The 24,924-nt window shown below is 36.8% G+C and overlaps 2 protein-coding genes and 1 pseudogene across 7 annotated transcripts in view; 2 read left to right on the top strand and 1 right to left on the bottom strand.

The window, feature by feature from the left end:
- Positions 1 to 10,860, top strand: part of Rsf1 (remodeling and spacing factor 1) — a 173,547-nt gene extending 162,687 nt beyond the window's left edge. For both annotated transcript variants that reach the window (XM_046442058.2, XM_046442057.2), the window contains 2 exons: positions 1,031 to 1,219; positions 3,067 to 10,860. In XM_046442058.2, coding sequence (XP_046298014.1) covers positions 1,031 to 1,219; positions 3,067 to 3,635 — 758 coding nt within the window. In that variant the 3' untranslated portion in view covers positions 3,636 to 10,860. The remainder of the gene's footprint in view (positions 1 to 1,030; positions 1,220 to 3,066) is intronic.
- A 4,766-nt stretch (positions 10,861 to 15,626) lies between these two features.
- The window catches only part of Clns1a (chloride nucleotide-sensitive channel 1A), a 37,636-nt gene continuing 28,338 nt past the window's right edge, over positions 15,627 to 24,924 (top strand). For 2 of the 5 annotated variants that reach the window (XM_046442054.2, XM_058578565.1), the window contains exon 1: positions 15,627 to 15,848. In XM_046442054.2, the coding sequence (XP_046298010.1) occupies positions 15,709 to 15,848 (140 nt within the window). In that variant the 5' untranslated portion in view covers positions 15,627 to 15,708. The remainder of the gene's footprint in view (positions 15,849 to 24,924) is intronic. The other 3 variants (XM_046442056.2, XM_046442052.2, XM_046442055.2) reach the window with 2 other exon arrangements.
- Positions 20,389 to 23,684, bottom strand: LOC131424105 (RING finger protein 11-like; annotated as a pseudogene).

The following is a 24,924-nucleotide window of genomic DNA, read 5'->3' as shown; positions in this document are numbered from 1 at the left end:
AACAGCCCTATGTACTGTATTTTACCAGGATTTTATTCCACATGGAGAAAATTTAAAAATGTAACTCCAATTGTATAATTCTTTGGAATAGGCTCATGAGGTTTCTTTGATTAGGGGGTTATATTATTATGAGGGTAGCCAAAGACAGGAACTGCAGATTATCAGGAAGAATATTCTGTAGACTGTTCACCACATAAAGCAGTTGTGGCAGCTTGTGTACTCGACCAGGTTGTTCTAAGTTGAATAAAATACATTGAATACATTTCTTTTCTTTTTGCATTGTTGGGGATCAGACTGAGGGCACATGCTAGAGAAGCCCTATATCACTGAGCTAAGTCCCAGCCCTTTTCTTTTTCGCTGTCCCCCCAACCCTTGTAGTACTGGGGATTAAACCTAGGTCCTCTCCACAACTTAGCCACATCTCTAGTCCTTTTTATTTTTTATTTTGAGATAGAATGTCACTAAGTTGCCAAGGTTGGCCTTGAACTTTTAATCCTCCTGCCTTAGCCTCCCATGTCCCTGGGGTAACAGGCATGTGCTACTACTGTGCCTGCTGTATATGTGCATTCTTTTTGGGGGGTGGCGGTGGTACTCGGACTGAACCCAGGGGTGCTTAACCACTGAGCCACATCCAAAGTCCTTTTTATTTTGTGTTTTGAGGCAGGGTCTCACTAAGTTGCTTAGGGCCCTTACTAAGTTGCTGATGCTGGCCTTGATAGCAATCTTCTTGTCTCAGCCTCCTGAGTCCCTTGAATTACATGTGTATGCCACTGTGCCCATTTTCTCTTCCTTTAAATATTTTCTTATCTTGAGAATAAGATATGTTTTTAAGACTTGCCATTAAAAACCTCTCCCAGAGTGACTCACTTTATTAAAAAGAAAATAAGACTTATGAAAGTTTTTAACCTAAGAATTTTTATGACTAAACTCTATTTAGTATCTTTAATTTTTATAGCCTAATCTAGTTATATTTCTATTTAATAGATTTCAGTTTTATACATGACTTCGTTTTTGTTCCTTTTTTTAATAGAAAGTGACTTTAGCGATGATTTTAGTGATGATTTTGTAGAAACTCGGCGAAGGCGGTCAAGGAGGAACCAGAAAAGACAAATTAACTACAAAGAAGATTCAGAAAGTGATGGTTCCCAAAAGAGTTTAAGACGTGGCAAAGAAATAAGGCGTGTTCACAAGCGTAGACTTTCCAGCTCAGAGAGTGAAGGTAAGAAATAGATCTCCTACTTACATAAGTATGGACAAGGCAGAAATACACATTATAAAGTGAACTCAGGATTGTGGTTATATACTTTTTTTTTAAAAGTTCATATAATCAGTAGTAGTTTTAAGATAAATTCCATATTTTGTTCCTGGTCACCAATTATAGTTTAAGTAAATGACACTAAGATGCTAATTTTTAAGAATTCCATTGTAATGATTAAATTCTTCATCAAAACTAGTATAGTTAGAGAAATCAGATGAAGATTCTGTCATCCTTACCACCTGTGAAGAAGCTTGGAGAATGTTGCCTTAGATCTCTGGCACAGTGGCCTCACCAGCCCTGATCCCCCAAAACAACTTGCCTATCCAGGCACTGGCTCTGTGGACACCCATGACACAGGCAGGCCTAAGCTAACCCTGTCCACAGTTGAGCAGATCTGACCATATGGGCACAAGTTGCCAAAGAGAGTGCAAGAGGCAGGAGGAAGCTTTGCCAAATACTGGGAATGTCCTATTTCTTGATCTGTGGTGAATTTACAAATGTGTAAAATGCTACCAAGTCATAAAACATTTATATATTTGAAAAAAAAAAACTAGTATAGTTGCAGAAAACTGTGATATGCTTTGTAATTTATTCTGCCCATTATTCATGTACTTCATTCTAAAATATCTTCCTATGTCCCAAACACCAGAATAGTTTCAAACCAAAGTACGTACAATACTAGTCCCATGTGGTTATTCAGCACTTGAAATGTGGCTAGTGTGACCTTGGACCTGAATTTTTGCTTAATTTTAATTAATTTAAATTTAATGTAACTACTTGGGATTATTTTCTACCATGTTGGTTAGCATGGAGTACTCCACACTATACAGACTGGCTTTTATTTAAGATGAGAAGCAATTGGAGAATTCCAAGCAAAGGAATAATATGTTCTGGCTTAGGTTTTAATTTACTATGGTAGCTTTGTAATGAAAAATTGAAGAAGCAAGGGCAAAAATTAGGAAACCAGTTAGGAGATTAGTGAAACAGTGCAAGTGAAATATGATGATGGGTAGGACTAAGACAATAGCAGTAAAGGGGTGAAAAGTTATAAAGTTATCACTATGTTTTGAAAGTAGATCCAAAGAATTTACCAATGGGAGGATAAGAGAGAGAAAGAGATTAAGCATGACTAAGCAATTTAAAGAACAGAATTACCAAAAACTGTAATGAGACCACAGAACAAGAAGTTTAAGAACTCAAATTTTGTGCACATCAGGTTTGAGATGCCTTGTTTAGATATCCAAGGATAGATGTTGGAGGCATTTGATACATGAGTCTGGAATTTAGTGACTGCCTAAAACAAGTAAGAGTTATCAACATATAAATGGTATATGCAAAGCCATGAAAATAGATGAGATTACTTATGATATAATTATAGGCAAAGAAGAGATTTAGAGATTACCAAGGGCACTTAATAATATGAGAGCTGACATAGTATTGCAGATATAGAGTTGGGGGTCCAATTTTAATCTTTCCTTATCAGTATGTTTATATGATCCCCTAATTTTAGGACTAGTAGAAAGGGGTTTCCTAGTTTGTTGTCATCTTATCTTCATAGGATAGGTTAGATTCAAGGATTATTAGATTTCTTCCCCAGGAAATCTGTTCTTTCCTAAAAATTTGTACATAAAGTTCATTATGAATCTCATTGGGCATTGTTATAGGACTGAGAGAAAAATCAGGCCATTGGTTGAAGAGAAATATTTATATATTAGCAAGTCTGAAATCAGGACACGGGGAGGAAAGAAGTACTTAAATCTGTTTATGGTTAAACTATGCCAATAGCTTGAATGTGCTATTTATTCTAGAGAGCTATATGTCCAAGAACTCGGAAGATGATGAGCTAGCTAAAGAATCAAAGCGGTCAGTTCGAAAGCGTGGCCGAAGCACAGATGAGTATTCAGAAGCAGATGAGGAGGAGGAAGAGGAAGGCAAACCATCCCGCAAACGACTACATCGGATTGAGACAGACGAGGAGAGCTGTGACAACACTCATGGAGATTCAGATCAGCGTGCCCATGACGGTCAGCCCAGGGTCCTGCCCTCAGAGCAGGAGAGCACCAAGAAGCCCTACCGGATAGAAAGCGATGAGGAAGAGGACTTTGAAAATGTAGGCAAAGTGGGGAGCCCATTGGACTATAGTTTAGTGGACTTACCTTCCACTAATGGACAGAGTCCTGGCAAAGCCATTGAGAACTTGATTGGCAAGCCAGCTGAGAAACCTCAGACCCCCAAGGACAGCAGCACAGCCAGTGCAAGCCTAGCCCCCAATGGGACGAGTGGTGGGCAAGAGGCAGGGGCACCAGAGGAGGAAGAAGATGAGCTTTTGAGAGTGACTGACCTTGTTGATTATGTCTGTAACAGTGAACAGTTATAAGACTTTTTTTTTTTTTTTTTCCATTTTTGTGCTAATTTATTCCACGGTAGCTCTCACACCAGCGGGCCAGTTATTAAAAGCTGTTTAATTTTTCCTAGAAAACTCCACTACAGATTGACTTTTTAGAAGAAAAAAATTTCATCATACCCTGAAGTTTTTCTGTGAAGTGACCAGATATGAACTTTGAAGATAAATAATTGCTGTAAATTTCTTTTTATTTTCTTTTTCCAAGTTCATGGTCCTTGGTAATTTCATTCATGGAAAAAAATCTTATTATAATAACAACAAAGATTTGTATATTTTTGCCTTTATATTTCCTGAGCTCTCCTAACTTTGTGAAAAGAGTGGATAAGAATGCATTCCAAATCTATAAGGGCCCAAAACAGAATTTAGGGGTGGGAGAAAGCACTTGTGCTTTAGCTTTTCATATTAAATATATATTATATTTAAACATACATGGCATAGATGATGATTAACATACCTTTTAAAAGTTCAACTCTGTACTGTTGCAGTTTGAGAAATATAGATAATGTCATACATGAATCATTTAGTAATAGCCTTCGTAAAAATCAACTTGTTTACTATTGGAGTTACCACACTTTAAATAAAGAAGAGACCGTGAAAGTACCATCATTTAAAAAAAAATAATAAATAACCCTAACTTTCTGTTAAAGCGGAGTTTCTTGTTTAAAAAAGAAAACTCATCTGAAAAGCATTTGCACAGTAAAATGTATAATGAAGCTTTGACAACCAGATTGTGCTAGCAACAGATTTTTTAAAAAATAGCTTTATCCATTGGTAACAAGGTGGCCTCTGTCTCGAGGAGATTTAGTAAAATAAATGTGGTCTTTCCTAAGACCCAGCTGGACTATAAACTTTGCCAATAATATAACTCCTGCCCTCTGGCCACTTGATGTTTTAAATATCTGAAACATCATTTTGAAAAAAATATATCTATATGTAACACATGTGAAGAGATGCTAAGCTGACAATGGTATTTTAGCACATCTGAAGAGTGGGAAAGGATTTTCAGGTGAATTTTAACTGGTCTATTCTTGCCCTTAGTATCTACTTCAAATTGAAGTCTACAAACAAAGCAGTTCCTTTGGGAGGTTTTTGAGTTTTGGTGTGTGTATATGTGTGAGTGTGTATGTGTGTGTGTGTGTATGTGCATCCACCTGTGTGTGTGTTGGATTTCCTATCTGCCTGGATATATTAGCAGGTTTGAATGTAGTTTTGGCCTTTGGCCATTAGACTTCTATTAAAATTCATTAATAGGCACACAGCCAACATAGAGTTGATTGAGAACCGCCGATATACCGATTAGGCATGATATCCATTTTAAACATCTCAATACTTTCTAAAGAAAGACAAGCCCTTTGTTTCAAGAAAAGGCAGTGTTTAACTAAATAACATAATTGACACTAAAATATGAATTTTATCTTAGTCTCTGTTACAGCTGTAAATTTTCAGGCAGAGCCCTAACATTGTACAGAATGTAGCATTTGTGATTAAACTTTGCTATCACATTCTGAAACCTTCAATCAGTACTTCTGTGAGTACTTTTGCCCTGGGATTTGGGTTTTTCTGTTCCAGTGTTGTGTCTGTTGCCGGCAATGGACACATCATATCTGCTGCTGGCCCACAGAACTTCAGTTTTCTTTCCAAGTTATGCACTATATGTGCTAGTCAGTGTATAGTAAAGCACTTCTTTTTTTTTTTTTTTTAATTACTAAAAGCTGGCATAGACTTGCATTACAAATACCTCTCTAGAAACTTTGACTTCTACTTTTCCTCCCACAACAGGTGTTACCCTTAAATCTTTTGGCCTTGAAAGTTTATAGCTGTTGCTTTTCAGTTGAGTTTTTGTTTCACCTTAGTTCTGTAGTAGCTGCCCATTAATATTTTTGCCTTGATTCTAGTAATGTATATGTAACCGTATAAAAAATAAAATAATGAAAGCAGCCTAAAAATAGGATGCAACAATAGCATGTGGTTCCAAGTAAATTGTGATTTTATTTTGATACACTTGTTCCACTGGAAGGGAGGGAAGGGCTTGCATTCCCAGGCAGTGAAGCAGGGCTAGAATGGAGCCACACTCACTTGCAAAACCTTCTTTCTAGCTAGGTTTGCTTTATTTATTTGAAAGTTAGCTAACAAGCTTAATCTTTTTAACTTTCTAAAACAGGCAGGCAGGAAGATTCCTACTAGTGGTGCAAGGTAAGTGGTTTGACATATATATAGGTGGCCTTTTCTGCCACTCAGTCACCTACTGTTTTAGTCCTGCAGCCAGGTAAAGCCACTATGATATAGAAACTCTCCCTTGTGCCCTATCTCTACCTCTGGACACAACAGCTCCTCCTTCTACCTATTAGTTCTATTCCTCAGTTACGCACAGCTGATCAGTAGTATTAATGGGTAGATAATTTAACAGGATGTCTATTGTGAAATAAGGAGTTTTTTTTACCCTTGCATTATATAAAGCCCAAGATAATTTTTATACTAAAGACTGAGTATTCCACTTAGCAAATGTCCCACTGACATAGGTTATGAAACCACTTGTGCTGCCTGATATTTATCAAACTTGAATAACTGTGTCAACTTGATACTGAGTATCTCCCTTCTAATCTTATATTTTGATTAATTATAGTTCATTTACCAAGAATATAATCCAGGCAGCTAATAAACACAAATTATTACTCTGCAGACTGATTATAGATGATTAAATTTTGAACAGTTCTGCTGCTTGGCTTTGGGTTTTTGTTTTTTTGTTTTTTTAGTACTGAGGATTAAACCCAGGGCCTCACTCATGGTAGACATTTGTGCTTCCACCACTAAGCTGTAACTTCCCAGCCTTGCTTCATGTTTAGATTCAGCTCCTCAGAAATACTTACAATAAAGATATTCTGAAGAAGTTTCTTAAAAATTCTAGGAAAAAGTGTTTTGTAAAAAACACAATATAGTCATTTGTAACTGGAGAAAATAAAGGAAAGCAGTAATTTTTATAGTATAGACTCTCTTGGATCATTCTTAAAGTGCCATCCATGGATTAGATTCACAATAGCTGCTGTATCATAAGCCCTTTAATAATTTAAGCCCCCAACTTTTTTGAAATACAACTTGGGCTCCCATTATCAAACTGGTCTATGGCAAATGTATTAAGACTAGTTTCGAATTCAGAAGGTTTACTACAATTTCTGCAAATTTTCATAGTGTAGAAGCTTTGAGTTGAATATTGTATGAAGAGGACAGAGTCTGGTTTGGGCAACATTTATGCTGATAAAATAGTGTTTGGTATAAAAACAATGTCCATTGTTGGCCCATTACTGGAAAATGATGGCAGATATTTTAAAGAGAATACAAGATAAGGCTGGATTTCCTTGATACCCATTTTCATTGAGAACAAATTCAAGTTATTGGTAATCTCCTTTTTAAAAAAGTGATCTGCCACAAAACCAAAAAGTTGAAATGGTAATGAAGTTGTTGAAAAAAACATTTTTTAAACACATTAATTTTAAAGACTATTACACATATCCAGATTTCACTGTTTGGAGGATAGCCCATTTTATCATATACATTTTTTTTGGGGGGGTACCAGGAATTGAACTCAAGAGGCACTTGAACACTGAGCCACATTCCCAGGCTATTTTGTATTTTATTTAGAGACAGGATCTCACTGAATTGCTTAGTGCTTTGCTTTTGCTGAGGCTGGCTTTGAACTCTTGATCCTCCTGTCTCAGGCTCCCAAGCCGCTGGGATTACAGGCATGCGCCACGGTGCCCTGCCCATTCTGTAATATACATTAAGAAAAATGTGGACGTTTACTTGTTTAAATTGAGAGTCAAAATGATAAGAATTGTATGTTATTTTTAAGTGGGGCTGATGGAATTTCCTTTGTCACAAAGAATGCCTGGATAGCTTCTATTTGTGGTCATAAGGGATGCTGACCATTCCCCTCTGTGGTAGAACTATTTTGTTCTACCATATAAATGTAAAGAATCTAATGAATCTCTAAGTTCAGTGCTCAGAAAAAACTGTGAACTCCATTCTTTACAACACAGTGGAGCAAGACCATAATTCAAGATGTTGTTTTACAGGTTTAGAAAACAGTATTCAGACCCAGATATTTTTTCAAATTGAATGTGTATGTATACATCACATACACACATGTTCTATATACACACAAACACTTTGGGTAAGTATTAATGTATCCATCATTGACTTACAAAGAGAAATAAGGCAAATAATGGCATTGTAACTGATATCAAATTATGAACATCATTTAATTACAGATAGTCTAGAGAAAAATAGTTTCTCTTATTGGTTTGACAGTCTCAAAATATATTCCTGGGTCCCCAAGAAGCAGAGAATGCCAACACTGCATATCTGCTGTAACCTACCTAGTCCTCATCTGCTTAGTATAATCCATTATGAAACTCTTTGAAAAAAATCCATTCCTATTCTCAGTGTGTACGTGTAAACCTACCTTGGAAGTGGCAAGCTAACTGCTGGATTTTTTTTTTTTAGTTGTTTCTATACCAATTCTATAAAAGATAAAGTCTTTCGTTATCAATGTATTTAAAATGGGTTGTTTTGTGTTCACTTAAATGATTTGTTTTCAAAATATTTCACTTCAACTTAAAATTATTTAACATTTTAAGTGCCAAGAATTGCTAAGTAACTGTGTAACATATTGAAGATAGAGTCATTTCCAAGTAAGTCATAAGCCAAAATGTAGAAGGCTTCATATATAGCTACTTCAGATTGTAAACCCAACATTTATTTCATACATCCAAACCCTCTCAGAAGTTGATTAAAATAGGATCCCCTAAAAGAATGAACTTTTTTCCTCATCTTGGTCATGTAAGCTCTTGGGTTTTTTTGTTTGTTTGTTTATTTTATTTCATATTTATACCACTTTGCTCTGGGAAATACTGTAAACCCAATTCTGGCACAGTATAGTGGTTTCAATTATTGAAAATGTTATTTTTATTATAATAACTTTTAAGATGAGTCTATCCTTTACATAAGTTATATGAGAGAGGGTACAACAAATTATTAAATGAGTAAGAATTTATTAAACACCTTAGACATTTGGAATGAAACATTTTTAAAAGGAACTACATTTGTATTTTTGCCAAACTGGTACAAGCTAGAGAAAATGCTAAGGACTGAATAACCTGCCTTCTTTTTGCCACTGGATGATGTAAGTTAAGAATGGAATTGTTAATCCTGACTTTTTATTTTCTTGACTTTCATCAGCTTCTAAAGGAATCTAATTTAAGTGTTTTGGAGTTTTGTTTGATCTGTATTTATTGAGTTCTGGTCAGATACCAGGAACCTGCATGTCATGTTTATGGACAACCAGAACACAGTCATTGGGGAACTTAATGGATCAAGACCTTCTGAATCGTTTAACTTATTTTGTATGTTGCAAAAAACAAACAAACAAAAAAGTTTATTTTGCTTGAGAGTCACATTTTTTTATAATTGTACAGCTTTTAAGGGATGGGAGGTGGGAAAATACCCTAAAATAGGATGTAGATTTTTAAAATTGTGTTTATGCTAGAACATCTACAGGTGCATTATGTAATTAAACCTCAGATTGTTTAAAAATTTGTGCCATGGTCTTTTTCATTCTACTGCCCATTAGCAGAGTTGATGCATGTCAATACTGCTATTATGGACAAACCTTGAAATTAAATTAAAACCACTGTCTCCAAAGCTTTAAGATCGTTGCATGAAAATTATACCCATACGTACATGTAGACACATACATATACACAAAGATCTAGTTAATATTAGTGTAAATGAATTTTCAGGATCAGAACAGGTATAAACAGCCCAAATTTGGCAGTTAACAGCATATTGTTTCAGTGCATGATTTCTGTGATGCCTACTAGGGTATTCTCAATGTCGGTCTGGTGTTTTGTTCTTTTATCAAAAGTAGCTTCTTGATCATTGTATCTGAATAATAGCTTGCCCAAAACTGCCATGAGGTTTTATGTACACTTTGAAAGGGGAATATTTTGCTCTCAGATGGGGGTGGAGGGGTAAGGCTTGATTTCTTTTCTCTGTAAAGAAGGAAAAACTAGAATTGCTCAATTTGGTATTCAATAGACTTAATTTCACAGAAATATTTGCTGAATCATGGCAGGAGGGGAAATTAAGATTCAAATTTCAATTCTCTCCTTTTTTTGGTAAGTATTTTTGAAATCTTGTAGAACTGCTGCTTTTAGCACAGTCTTTTTACATGGCACATTTTACCATGTTTTACTGACACCTTTTTAAAATGCCCGTACTTTCTGCCATATAATTTTACCATTATAATTACTCATCTTTGTAGCACAACTGCATTCTTGTAAAGAATTAAAATAATCTAAATGTGTCCTAATTTTTAAGCTACCTTCATCTATTGTTAGCTAATGTGGGAAGTCAGTTTCTTTGCTATCCTTATCCATTCAGAACACTGGGGACCATGAATTTCCATGTGAGGAATACAATTCCAGATAAGAATTTATAAATTGTCTATTTTAGAATTTCACTTTAATTTTAAAGTAGGAAGTGGGATTCAGGAAGTGTTTGGTCAGAACGCCTCTTGGATTTTCAGACATGCTTAAATATGAAATGCTTTATTTTCCTATGCATAAAAACTTATTTCTGGAATAGGTTCTCAGAATATTTTGTTTCTAGATGAGAGCTAAAGCAGAAGCTCCAAGATTAGCATAAATCTAACTCTTGAGGTAATTAGAACCGTGATGTTAGTCAAATAGAAGATGAAGTGCTTTGTCACATAATAATGTACTGCATGTGTGAGGGAGGGGGGAAGAGATCTGAAAACTGGAAACGTGATTCTGATAACACAAAGTAAATTCTGTGCATAAAAAGTATGGGAATCCTGATAGCTTAATGCTTCAGAAGTTAACTGCAGTGTATGAACACCTAGTGTGTTAGAATTGCAGTGCATAGTTGTTCAAATACAATATTCCTTGTGACAACCAAAATGTTGTGGCTGATGCCAATATTTTTGTTAATGAAATGTTCATGTCTCACTACAGTCTGATCAGAACTCTTAGTGTTATAAGCCAGGCCTAAAGCCATTTTATAGCTACTGGCCTAATTGTGTAATTTTTTTCTTTCATAATGTTTTATTATTATAATACTTCTGTCATTTCTTTCACTTAATATATGTCAATTGTCATAATAAAAAATTTAAATAATTTGATGTACTTAACATGTTGTGTTTACAAACAGTCTATTTTGTGGCATGTGGAAAGCTAAGAATTTTCTGTAATAGCTTCATGAAGGTTAAAATATTTTTGTCAGCCAGTAATAGATTATTCTTTCATTATCTAGAAAGTAAATTTACAAGTTCATCAGTTTCCCCAAAATAATTTTTGACTATTTTTCATCCAGGTAAATACAGATACAAGAAAACTACTGGTTTCTATCTTGGCCTCTGGTGAACTGATACATTAAAGAGGCCATGGACTTGTTCTGCCTTAGGAGCAAGGAACTAAACTAGAGCACAGCAGCTGGGCAAACATTTTCAGTTCATTTGTGGGGCAGGAGGTAATTTAGTTCTTTTATTAAACAACTTTGGGAGTAAATTTGTGGGAACGGGATGTTTTAAGTATAGGCTGACTCACCTGCTATTTGGCAGGAATATTATAGATTGATACATTCAAAAAAGAATCAGACCAGATGACTTTAATGGGCCTTCCAACCTTGAGAATGATTCTCATCTGTAAATTTTGATCTGATAGTTTTCTCTTACTTTTGGAATACAAAATTCAAATTGAGGTGGTTTGTAGGGAAGTGGTACACACCTGTAATCCCAGCACCTCAGGAGGCTGAGGCAGGAGGGTTGTGAGTTCAAAACCAGCCTCAGCAAAAGCGAAGCACAAAGCAACTCAGTGAGACCCTGTCTCTAAATAAAATACAAAATAGGGCTGGGGATGTGGCCCTATTGGTATAGTGGTATAGTGTCCCTAGTTCAATCCCTAGTACCTCCCCTCAAAAAAACTAAAGTCATTTGTTTACCAACAAACTAGCAGATGTCATCACTATTTCCAATTTTGATTGAAAATATTGATCAATGATTTAAGTAAAAAGCTTTTGAATCAGAATTTCACTTAATGGAGTGAAAGCTGATATACACTGACAAAGAGTATGGCCAGTTGTAATGCTTCTCAATGATTTACGTGAAATTTTCACTTAAAAAAATGTCAAGCAGAGGTAACATCATGTTGGAAGCCAAAGGTGACAGTGCCATGGCACCCTCAAGAGAGTTCAAAGCAGGCTGGGTTGTGGCTCAGTGGTAGAGCGCTTGTCTAGCGCCTGCAGGGCACTGGGTTGCATCGTCAGCACCACATAAAAATAAATAAATAAAATAAAGGTATCGTGTCCAACAACAATAACAAAAGAGTTCAAAGGAGTCTTTTGAGCTGAGAATGGGGCCTAGAACATAGCTGCCACCCCACAGCTCTTAGATTCTGAGAACAAATAATAAATAAGAGTTCTTTTAAAAACTAAGAATTGGTGATCATTTAGTAGAGGTGGAATTATAATAAATAATGAGACTATTTTAATGAAATGTTGGCACCCTTCTGATGAGATGAATGTTTTTGTCATTTTGATTCTTCAATGACTACATGAACTCTTTTCAGGTCATATAAGTCTAAATGAAAATCAAAGAGAAAGGACACTCTTAAAAGGATGTGAGCTGGTACATGAAACATTAGTTTAGCACACACAGTCACATCCCAAAGGAAAAGTTAACTAGGAATCTACTAGTTCATAGTATAGGCCACCTATCACTTCCTTATTATGTCTCTTGCCTGTTTCAGAGCCACTGTACCCATGTATGAAGCACCCATCATACCTAGCCAGTCTCTAAGGAGGAGACACTTTTTGTAGCAACCCCTTTGTCTGCTTCCTTGATCTGATAGCTTTCCTCTTGCCTCCTTTGAGTCTTTCACTTCTCAATTATCTCTGTCTTCGATCTCCATCCTTTTACATTCACCCTCTTTATAGAAAGCTCTCCCCATCAAGGAAAAAAAAGTTTGATACCATCATTGGTTCAATCTCTCTCCAAATTATTTCTAGCTTGACTTCCAGTCTTTAAAACTGACAGACTAGAAATATTAAACTATTTGGAAAGTCTCATTGAAATGTCACAAATTCCTAAGAGAAACTCCAGGAAACCAGTAGGCTTCTGGCCAATAATATCTGAACTCTATCATTAGGAACAATTGTTACAGAAAACTGAAACTTACAATGTGGGGGGAGGGTGGCTATTCCTCCCTTCCTCTGGCAATTATTTCATGTTTTTCTGTTGAATGTCTATTTTGTTGCTTGTTGACATCTTTACTTACAAACAGGATACCAGTAATTGCACTATGATCTCACACACTATAGATAGCTTATATTTTTCCATTTGGAGCCAAAAACTTGAAGAACTTGATTAACAATGACAGAACCTCACTAGAACTTGTGTCAAAGTTCTAATAATAATTTTGATCTAATAAGAATGGATTTATTGGATACATTTTTTTTTTTTTTTTTTTAGTACCAGGGAATAAACTCAGGGACACTTGACCACTAAGCCACATCCTCTGTCTCAGCCTTCCAAGCCGCTGGGATTATAGGCATCCACTACCGCACCCAGCTGCACACATAACTCTTACTACTAAAAGTCTGAAATCTTTATGGGTTAGGGATATAGCTCGGTTGGTAGTGTGTTTACCTTGCATGCACAAGGCCCTGGGTTCGATCCTCAGCACCACAAAAAAAAAAAAAGAAAAAAAAAAAACAGTAAAATCAATCTCTGTCAACTAGTTCAAGAGGTGGTAGTTTACACTGAAAATGCTGGACTTGGAATAAAAAGGCAGGAGTCTAATTACTAGTATTGGGAACTAGTATTATTTTAAAATATTTTTAGTTGCCAATGAACCTTTATTTATTTGTATGTAGTGCTGAGAATATTGCATGCTAAGCAAGAGCTCTACCACTGAGCCACAACCCCAGCCCCATGGATATTCTTCAGCAAATCACTTGAATCTTCTGATCTTCAGTTTTATATGTAAAGTGTGCATAATTATAGCTACCCTGCCTACCCCACAGAATTACTATAAAGTTCAAAGGAACTAATGGGTGAGAAAAGCCTTCATTTAAAAAGCAAAACTCTGCATAAATATAAGAATAATGTGTTAACTGCCTACTGCTTAAGTTATTCACAGGAATTTACATAAAAGGCAGAAAGTACAAATTCGCCTCTTCCAATTCTTGGTGATATGCTTCAGTTTGCTTTTAAATGTATTTTCATAAAAGCCTCCTCTGAACCTGGCACTGTAATGGGTGCAGGAAGGGCTCTTTCTCCTGGCTTGGGATGTAGCTCAGTGGTAGAGCACTAGCCTAGCATGCTCATAGCCCTAGGATTGATCTCTGGAAAAAAAACAGAAAGCTCCTTGTCATAGCTAAGATCCCTTTCTTAAGTTTTTATCAGTTATAACCTTGGTTAAAATAGGCATTTTATCCAAGTGATGCACTTGGGCAGTGACTTATTTTAAATGACACTGTGAAAACTAGGTCAAATTAGTATGAAAATATTATACTTGTTTCAGCCAATTTTTTCCTGTATTATATAGGGAATTCCATTTCTGAGCATAGCATTGGTTATTCAATCAAATAGCCAGTCACAAATAAATGTCCTATGTGCAACTTCAATCTGGTCACTTCTCAAGTTAGATTTACAAGCTATTTTCAAAACCTCTTTCTCCTCCTGAAGTCACCTTGGGGAACTGAGTCAGCATCCACTCATACTCTTAAACTGGAAATTTAGAAATAAGATGTAACGTTTCTCTCTTCTTCATGCAACCTGATCTTCACCTTCACAACCATCTTCCCCACGATCTATCTCCAAATTTTAAGGGACTCCTTTAGATAGCTGTGGAATTCTTACTGCCAGTGTTGCCTATAGTAGGGCAAAGAAAGACTCCTCTCTTTCTGTGTAGTGTGCCCCGCCCCGAGTCTTGCTACCAACAAACTAATCCAGTTTAAAAAATCTACATTCCGCGAAACTCTTGGGAAGATACAAATAAAACTACCCTACACGTCCGGTCCTCCAGGCCCAACAGTCTTACTGCATAGGTATCATCATCCTAATTTGATAAGCAAGAAAAGTGGAACCTACAGGACCAGGTCCCTCATGACACACTTTTGCTCTTGAATTTAATCCCTTATGTCTCATCTGTAAAACTGGGTCGATAATAGAAAATTTCTTCATATATTTGTCATACAGAATTAAGAATAATGCAAGTAACGTGCCTAGCAGTGTGTGGCATACAACACTCCGTTACTTCAGCCACTATTACAACTATTTTTCGCTGCTCTCTTTACTTTTCTGTTAGGATCTAACGAAAAAGCAAATCAAGAGTTCCAGATCTGAGGGATTCTTTCCCCTTCAGCGCCCCATCTCCTTACTGCCTAGCTCTAAGCCACGCGTTAATTACCTCTTTGTGCTGGTGCCCGCCTGACAGGTGGGAATAGGTAGCTCCTGCGCTAGGGCGATGTCAGGACCTAGACTGATGTCTGTTGCGTGGCTGTGTAAAACTGACATGTGAACAGGTTCGGTGAGGCGGGAGCAGATGAGAAGAACCCAGCTAGATTTCTGACCTCTAGATGATTGTGGTCTCTATTTCCTGTGCATCCTCAGGAGGTGACTTCAGGTCTCAGGCCCGTTTCCGCTTTTGTAGAAAAAGGCATAATAATATTCCTTGTACTTCGTCTCACAGAGCTGCTGTGACGACCTTGAAGTAGGATGTGCTAGAGAAAGTTCAATTATTCCAAGTCTAGGACCTTAGAAAGGGAGAGAGGGGGAGTAGTGTCACGTGACAAATCCGGGCGTCAAAGAACTGCGAGCGCTTTGCCTAGAGCGTCTCATCTCTATGGTCGAGGGCGCTCAAATTCCGGTGCAGGCGAAGTTGTTCTTCTGGGTTGCTTGCCACCGCTTCCGGGGCGTGTTGCAGCGAGCGGGTATTGCTGTGTCTTAGCTTTCTGAGAACCTGTTTCGATGCTCCCGGGTACAATGAGCTTCCTAAAGAGTTTCCCGCCGCCGGGACAGGATGAGGGGCTTCGGCAACAGCAGCCAGATACAGAGGCTGTGCTGAACGGAAAGGGCCTCGGTATCGGCACTCTTTACATCGCGGAGAGGTAGGGTCCCTTTTCACCAGCGATGGCCTCTGGCGCAGGCAGTGCAGAGGAGCGAGGCGATATGCGACCTTGGGGCTGCCGGGAGCAGAGCGCGTGCTGTGCGTCCTCAGGAAGACTCTATTATTCCACGGTGCCCTCCCCTGGATGGAGCCTTTCTTTCTCCATTCTCCAGATGGAATTTCCCACGGTTTGTGCTTTTCTACCCGCCTGTCTACTGGAGACCTGGAGCGTGCGTTGTCATTAGTTCATGATCACGGTTAAGGTTTTGAGTTTTCGAATTCTGAGTTAGACTTTCAGTTTGCTTGTCTTTGTGAAAGAACTTGTGAGAAGGATGTTGCCCTGCATAAGATATGTAAGCTCAGAGCAAATTGTAGGGGATTTTGAAAGTTTGGTTAAGGAGTATAGATTTTCTTCTCTAGGTGTGGATGGGAAGAGGAACATCCTCAACCCCACGCACGCTGGGATTAGATCCAGAGGCACCTGACTTACTTTTGGGGGTCCTGGAAGGAATTTCTTTTATTTGGACACCTGTAGCACCTTGGAATTTCACAGACAGACGTGTCTTAAGTATTGCTTTTGAAGTCCATGTTGACTTGACGTGTAACCCCCTTCACCTGTAGCACCTTGGAATTTCACAGACGTGTCTTTGCTTTTGAAGTCCATGTTGACTAGACGTGTAACCCCCTTCTTCCAAACTGACAGTGACACATGAATCGTCCTTCGCAGACTCTTGATTTCCCCTTTTGCTTCCTTCTATAGCCAGAGAATTCTCTGCTTTTTTTATATTTATTTTTTAGTTATATTTGGACACAATACCTTTATTATTTTTTTAATGTGGTGCCGAGAATCCAACTCAGGGTCTTGTGCGTGCGAGAAAAGTACTCTACCGCTGAGCCACAAGCGCAGCCCCAAATTCTCGGCTTTTAAAAGCTCATGTGATTATTTTGGGCCACCCAGATAACAGGATAATCTCCCTATATTATTGTCAATTGATTAGTAAATTTAATTGCATTCCCAAAGTCCTTTCTGACATTTAAAACATATTTACAGTCATGACACTAGGAAATGAATGTCTTGGAAGCCAAAATTCTGCCTACTAGATTCTGGGCATTAAAATTGTAAAGAACCTTGATTCAGAGGGAAATTTAGATGCTGGGCAAAGTTTAGGTTTTTAGCTAGTCACTGAGGAAGTATAGCTAGAAACAAAAGCAAATTTGGGATGAAGGGCAGGTCATGAGTTTGGTCTGGACATGTATGGAATAAAATAAGTGTGTCTCTCTTAGGGGAGTGGTATTAAAGATTTGGAAGTCGTGACAGTAAATATTAACATATACTCATGGGAGTTGAATAACTCAAGAAGAGAACACTATAGGAGTTGGGGTTGTGGCTCAGTGCAGCTTGCCTCCAATGTGTGAGGCACTGGGTTTGATCCTCAGCATCACATAAAAGTAAATAAATAAATAATAAAGGTATTGTGTCCATCTACAATTAAAAATATATTAAAAAAAAAAAGAAGAGAACACTATAGATAGAACCTTGTGGATACAACTACATGAAGAGGTGAGTCATGGAAGAAGAATAAAGGCAGTCAGATAAAATCAAAAAAGCGTCTGTTGGTTATTGACAAGAAGATCTTTAATCTTGGGGGCAACAGTTTCTTTTAAATAAGTAAAAGCTAGAGCACAGATATATTTCTAACCCTTGTACAATCTTTTTTCTTCATTGCATCTCCATACATTGGTTCTTCTTTCTAGAATTTCTTTTTTGGGAATATCTGGTACCTGATTTTGTATTTTGAAAAGTTTCAGACTTAAAGAAAAGCTGCGAATGTTATTAACACTTCTTATAAAAATCCATTACTGAGGCTGGGGCTCAGTGGTAGAGCCTTTGCCTTGCATGTATGAGGCACTGGGTTCAATCCTCAGTACCACATAAAAATAAATACGTAAAGATACTGTGTTCATCTGCAGCTAAAAAAAAATATTTAAAAAAAAGATTCATTACTTGTTAACATTTTGCCATATATCCTTTTTTTCTTGAGCTGTTGGAGAATTACAGGCATGTTTTTCACCTCATCTGTAAATACATTAACATACTTCTGAAGAACAAGGACAATCACAACCCAGTTGTCACACTCTGGAAGTATTAAATCCTTTTAAGATTTTATCTATTTTTTTTTTAAGTTTTGATTTTTAATCAACTTTTCACTAACAAATTTCTCATTTCTTTAAGAAAACATTTTTTTGTAATACGTGTGTAAAAATTGTATATATAATGTACAAGTTATGTATGTATAAAATATAATTTTTTGAGGTTTCTTTTTTTCATATTTTTAGTTGTGTGTTGTAGCTGTACATAATTGTGGGATTTGTTGATATATATTTATGCATTCATACAACATAGCAATATAATTTGGTCAGTATTACCCATTATTTTCCCCTTCCCTTTCCTCCTCCCTCCCCTGGTCTCTTTCCTTTACTGATCTCCCTTCAATTTTCATGATCTTCACCACCACCACCTTTCTTTGTCCTCTCTAGCTTCCACATATGAGAGAAAACACATGACCCTTGACTTTGAGTTTGGCTTATTTCACTTAACCTAATGTTTTCAAAATTCCATCCATTTTCCTGCAAATTACATAATTTCATCTTCTTTGTGGTTGAATAAAACTCCATTGTGTATATATACACATTTTGTTTTTCCATAAATAATTATAATTAAACCAACACTTGGATATCTGTATATATCTCTTCACTCACTGTTAGCCCCACCTCCTTGTTTATCCCCCTTTTTTGTTCTTTCCCACCTAGCATTCCAAGGTTTTAACATACTGGAAAGTCTTCCTGAAGAATGTGACAAATGATAATTAACAGCCAGGTGAATGGGGAAATGTTCTAATTAGAATAAATAAGATAGCTAGATGCAAGGTTGAAAACCATTATTCTGTGTACCAGGATATGTATGTGTGTATTTCACATAGACACACACAGCATATACATGTATACCCAGTCCAGCAGTTCTTCAATAAACCTGGAGCAGGAGAGAGCCATATGCATGAGCATGGTTTATTATTATAACCCTTAGACTTTGTGGAAACTACTTTAGGATTTCAGTCAAAGAGGAATAGTGTCACATTTGACTTTTAGTAAATAGCTTCTAAAGTATGTATTCAAAGAAGTAAATTTCGCAGCCTTATTTTCAGAGTTCAGTTTTATAAGAAGTCGACTTTTTATCCAAATAACAAAGGTATAGAGGCATGGATAATTCAAAATAGGCCACTTAAAACAGGTAAGATAGATAATTAAGTAACAAATAAATAACTTAGAAAAAAATTCCTTTTTGCATCTCATTCAGAATTAATTTTAAACCAAATAATTATGCCAACCCAAGTTCAAGACCTCTCTTAATCCCCTGTCCTGTTTTTTTTACCCCATGCCAGGAATAAAGGACACTGACCATGCTTGTGCAAAAGCATGAATTTAGCAAAAACATTTCTGAAATGCCAGCTACTTAGGAGACTGAGGCAGGATTGCTAGTTTGAGGCCAGCATGGTCAGCTTATTGAGAACCCTGTTTTACAGCTTAAAAAAAGTACTAGGGATCTAGCTAAGTAGTTGAGTCCTTGCCTAGCATGGGCGAGGCCCTAAGTTCCCTTCCAAGCACTAAAAAAAAAAAAGAAAAAATTATCTCTACATGTTTACTGGCTAATTCTTTTTTTTTTTTTTTTTGACTTGTTTTTTTAGAACTGGGTGTAGTCAATTGTGTATTTTGGCTTGGGAGGACTTTTCTTCTAAAATACATGAAAAGTAACTAAAAAATATGAACTTAATGATCAGGTAAATATAACTTTTAAGTGTAATTTTTCCCTGTCCTAGGGTGCTAAATCCATTTCTATATATTACTGTGAGAGTTCCATTGGAAATGCTGTGCTAAGGCAGTAGTCTTGACAGCAGTGAGCAACTACACAGCACTTATTATGGTTTTTAAATTGAAGTCTGTAATTTGATAGGCACTGATTCTATGTTTAGATTTCAAACATAAAATGTTTTGTGACTTTGAATGTTTGAAATTATTTTGGACATTTAGGTATAGAATGTTCCTTTCTAAATTATGATCATACCAGAAGACTGTTGAGGTAAGAAAAGGGCAGTTTGTTTTAAGATAAGATGGTTTTAGTAGAGCGATTCTCTGGTCCATGAACACTCTTCTATCTCTACATTAAGAAGAAAGAAACAAACAGAAAAGGCGCATACATCGCACAATCTAATTACATGATAAAACCTGTTTCTTTGAACTGTTGGGGATGAGTCATTCTGGAAAATTATTTCTAGAGTTCTTTTTTTTAATATTTTTTTTTAGGTGTATTTGGACACAAGGCCTTTCTCTCTCTCTCTCTCTCTCTCTCTGTCTCTCTCTCTCTCTGTCTGTTTTTCTTTGTCTTTCTTTATTTTTATGTGGTGCTGAGGATCCAACCCAGGGCCTCACATGTGCTGGGCGAGCGCTGTACCTGAGCTACAACCCCAGCCCCAATTTCTAGGGTTTATCACTTCATGCTCTCTACAGTTTTAAGCCACCCAGATTTTCCTTTTCTTTCTTTCTTTCTTTTTTTTTTTTTTTTTTTGCCCTTCACAACTGTATTATAACTTTATTTAACAACTCAGTAAAAGCCACAATTGATGAATTTTAACATGATATGTGGAGAACAAAGTCAAGGGATATAAAGTGCCCCCAAAATCATTCTGTTCAATACCGGTGCCTTCAATATTACCAAACTTCTGTGAAAGAAGCCTTATAATAAAGAAAGACTAAAATCAACATAAAACTGATTTAAAAAAAAAAAAAAAAAAGCTCATTTAGCAATTCTGACAATCTAGAAAAGAAGGTCTGACTATAATACTGGATAACATAGACATCATGTTTTAAGTAGAAAACACAAGAACCAAAAGTAATTATCACTGAAAATATTGCATAACTTCAGCTGTTTCCTCCAAATTTGCTTTATATAATCGGATGGATATAAATTAACGAACAAAATTTAAGCAAGATACATTAACAATTTAACAGAACCTGATAATCTGATTTCTTCCAATTTTTCTCAAATTCATTTGAGTGTTTCCATCATGGTGTTCTTAAGGAAATCAACATATGGCTACTACAGTTGGATGTCAAATTAAGTACTTATGATATACTAAATTCTTCTATAATACAATTATGAAGAATCTTTAAGGAACTTATGTTTTGTAAGTAGAAAAGTGTTAGAGTCAAACATTCAACTCAACAAAAATAAGAAACATTTCTGATTCCTCTGTTAGGTGTAGACTGCTTCTCCTTTTGCTAATGAATGTTGTTTAGCTGTAATATCACTGAGCTGAACAGATAAATCACCTGGAGTACATAAGGAAAAATAAACACATGCTAAATGGATATACATTAATACTACATCTTTACTAGACCATCTCTACCTCTAACACTTCAGAAGCTTAGAGATTTAGAGTATTACATTAACTGCAAGAAAAATTAAAGGAGAAATTCCTTTTTTAAGACCACAACTATGAAGTCATGTGGTTATAAAATTCTGCATTTATGTGCAAAACATGAATCACATTTACCTTTATTCTCCCTACTTAGTCTTGTCAATCACCTAGCAGGACTTAACAGATAACCTCTCAAAGAAACAGAGACTGAGATGTGTTTATATAACTTCAGTAACCTCATCACTACAGTAGTGAGAGATGCAGAATCCTTTTGCTATGGTTCAAGACAACAGGGAAGGAGAGATCACAAGAAAGAGAAATCAGGGCTGGGGGTGTGGCTCAAGCGGTAGGTAGCGCGCTCGTCTGGCATGCGTGCGGCCCAGGTTCGATCCTCAGCACCACATACAAACAACGATGTTGTGCCTGCCGAAAAAACTAAAAAATAAATATTTAAAAAATTCTCTCTCTCTCTCTCTCTCTCTCTCTTTAAAAAGAAAAGAAAGAGAAATCAAAATTATTACAACTGAGAAACTACTTCTCATTAAGTTTTACCATGGTGCCACCTTCATTTTTACATAAGCATAGTGGCATAATTCAAGCTCAATAAATCGGAAATCTTAATATTTAAAATTTACCTTGACTTTCATTTATCACCATATTAACAACCAAAAGAATTAGATAAAACACATAGGAAAGGGTAATGTTAAACCCACCTTGCTGAGTTGATTTATTGACACATTAACTCATTTTTATATAGAAAAGGGATAGTGTATCTCAGTTTGCTTACAAGCTAGGAGATCACTTAAAATTTTGCATTTCCTAACTGCAAACAGAATATAGCACTTACAACAGGTTATAAATAAACTGGTTTTCAAGCATAGAGTCAGTCCCAATGATAATATACTATTTAAAAAGACCTAAGGCAATGAATTCCATTTCCAGTGGGAAAAAAGAACTGTGCAAACAAGCTTAAAACTATTTTTGTGTGTGTGTGCCAGTGTTATAAAATGTAGCTTTTAATAAAACCTTGACCCAAATGCCATTAACTTCAGAAAAGAATTTGGTGGAGAGAAGAAAGTTATTTCCTTTAGGAAAAATAACCACTATCTTTTTTCCTAATCTTCAACACACACACAATTTAAACATATACAGTTGCTTTAATACTTTACATAATTCCTATGTACTGGAGCAATAACAAGGTCTAAATACAATTATATTCTTAAACACTGGGTCAAGGCTTTACATAAAAATATCATCCTACTTCCCCCCGCTAAGTTTCTAAAATATATACTTTCCTCAACATCTGCAGCCATCCAGGAATTTTTAGGAAACTTTTTGTGCATGATCTTAATTCATAATCCTGGCTCTTTGCGCTCACTGACTAAAGTTAAAAACCACCAAAAATGATGGTTCACTTGAAGTCAGAGAGACCCTGGCTCAATTAGTCTCATAGGATGAGAGCAGTGCTGCATCAACTGGCTCCATGCAGGAGGGGCACATGAAGAATCTCATCAATCAGTCATCTATACAGTCCAGATGATGTGCATGCACAGCAGAAATCAAATTGGGTTCCCATAAACAAAGTCCCATCATACAGATCCCACACTCCCGGATCTTTTCTTCTGATCCGTCTCTTCCAGGGTCATAAACTCCTTCAGGCAGATGCTGTGTAAGGCCTATTCTTTAAGCTATCCTAATTTGTTCCTCTTCAGTCAGCTGAGTTGCTAGCCGAGTCTGGCTAGGTATTTGATGATAAACTGGAACTAGAACTTGTTCCTGATATGGCGGTGGCGGCTCCTGATCCTGCTCCTTCCCCTCGCCAAAGCTAGCATGGTCGGACCGGGACTTGTGAAGCAGGGAGATGTCATCCGAGGTGGGGGATTTGAGACAGTTCCCCATCTTCCAGGGCTGGGGTGTGTGATCTTTGCGCCGTTCTGGCGGTCTTCTCCTGGCTTTCTTTTTTTTGTACCAGGGATTGAACCCAGGGGCACTCAACCACTGAACCATATCCCTAGCCATTTTTTGTATTTTATTTAGAGACAGGGTCTTCCTAGTTGCTTGGGGCCTTGCTAAATTGCTGAGGTTGGTTTTGAACTCATGATTCTCCTGCCTCAACCTCCTGAGCCATTGGGATTATAGGCATGTGCCACTGCACTCAGCAATGGCTTTCAATTTTTTAAAAAGCTACCATTAGTTGGGAGGCTGAGCAGGAGGATCACAAGTTCAAGGCCAGCCTCAGCAAGTGAGTGAGGCCCTAAGCAATTTAATGAAACTGTCTCAAGATACAAAATTAAAAGGGCTGGAAATGTAGCTCAGTGCTAAAGCACTTCAGGGTTCAATCCCTAGTACCAAGACGGAAAAAAAAAAAAAAAGACACAGTTATATTGCCTTCAGTATATTTATGGAATTAAACAGTTAATTACCATAGTCTTTAATACACTGCCTTTGTTTTTTCTTTGTGGGGGTGGAGATCTTGCACACGCTAGGTATGCTGTAGCAAACCATGCTAAATATGTGTTCTATCACTGAACTACAGCCCCAGCCCTTTTTAATTTTTTTTTTTTGTTTTGGGACAGGATATCACTAAATTGTCCAGGTTGACTTCAAATTTGCAGTCCTTCTGCCTTAGTCTCCCAAGTAGCTGGGATTATAGAGGTGCTTCTCCATGCTCAGACCTGCCTTTGCTTTTAATAATGCTTTTGATAACTGAGGATCATGTCTTATATACTTGTTATGTTGTTCTAGAAGGACTTGGGTGTAGAATTCAACCTCCTCTTCACACTGAATGTGAACAGTTCAGACTGCCACACTGTCCTTGTTTCTGCCCAAGGGAGTCCTGGATTCTCCTATTATACTTTTGTTTTTGATTGGGTAGATATTAGATACCTCAGCTTATTAAAAGTGTATAGAAAAATTTGGGGCTGGGGTTATGGCTCAGTGATAGAGTGCTCGCTTCACACGTGCAAGATCCTGGGTTCGATCCTCACCACCACATAAAAATAAGTGAAATAAAGGTATTGTGTCCAACTATAACTAAAATATTTTTTAAAAAAGAAAATAGAGGGGCTGGGATTGTGGCTCAGCGGTAGAGCGCTCACCTAGCACGGGCGGGACCTGGGTTCGATCCTCAGCACCACATAAAAATAAAGGCATTATGTTGTATCCATCTACACGTAAAAAATAAATATTTTTTTTAAAAAAGAAAGAAAACAGACTGATATAGGAATATTGTTGAATTAACTTCTTTATTTATGTATTTGTTTATTATTTATTTAGTGGTAAGGATGAACCCACGGCCTCATACATGCTAAGCATCTTCTCTACTGCTGAGCTATATCTCCAACCCCCTTAAGTTCTTTCCAAAATTCTCTTTGTTGAGGTAATTCACATAGTTTACTGACTTGGCAGTTATCACCACAATCAATTTTAGAATATTTCTAAGATATTCCATCAAGGTTCCTTAGCAGTCATTCTCTATTTCCTACTAGCCCTAGATATCTACCATACTACATGAACTTGTTTTACAAAAACAATTTTTGTGCTTTCTTTGGGATCTTTTTGCTAATTTCTGCTAAGTGATATATTCCATATGGGTAGTTATTA

Source organism: Marmota monax, unplaced genomic scaffold (genome assembly GCF_021218885.2).
Source record: "Marmota monax isolate L192 unplaced genomic scaffold, Marmota_monax_Labrador192_F-V1.1 WCK01_AAM20220418_F8-fsc00068, whole genome shotgun sequence".
Classification (NCBI taxonomy): Eukaryota; Metazoa; Chordata; class Mammalia; order Rodentia; family Sciuridae; genus Marmota; species Marmota monax.
The sequence above is the reverse complement of the archived record's forward strand: the minus strand, read 5'-3'. Positions and strand labels throughout refer to the sequence as shown.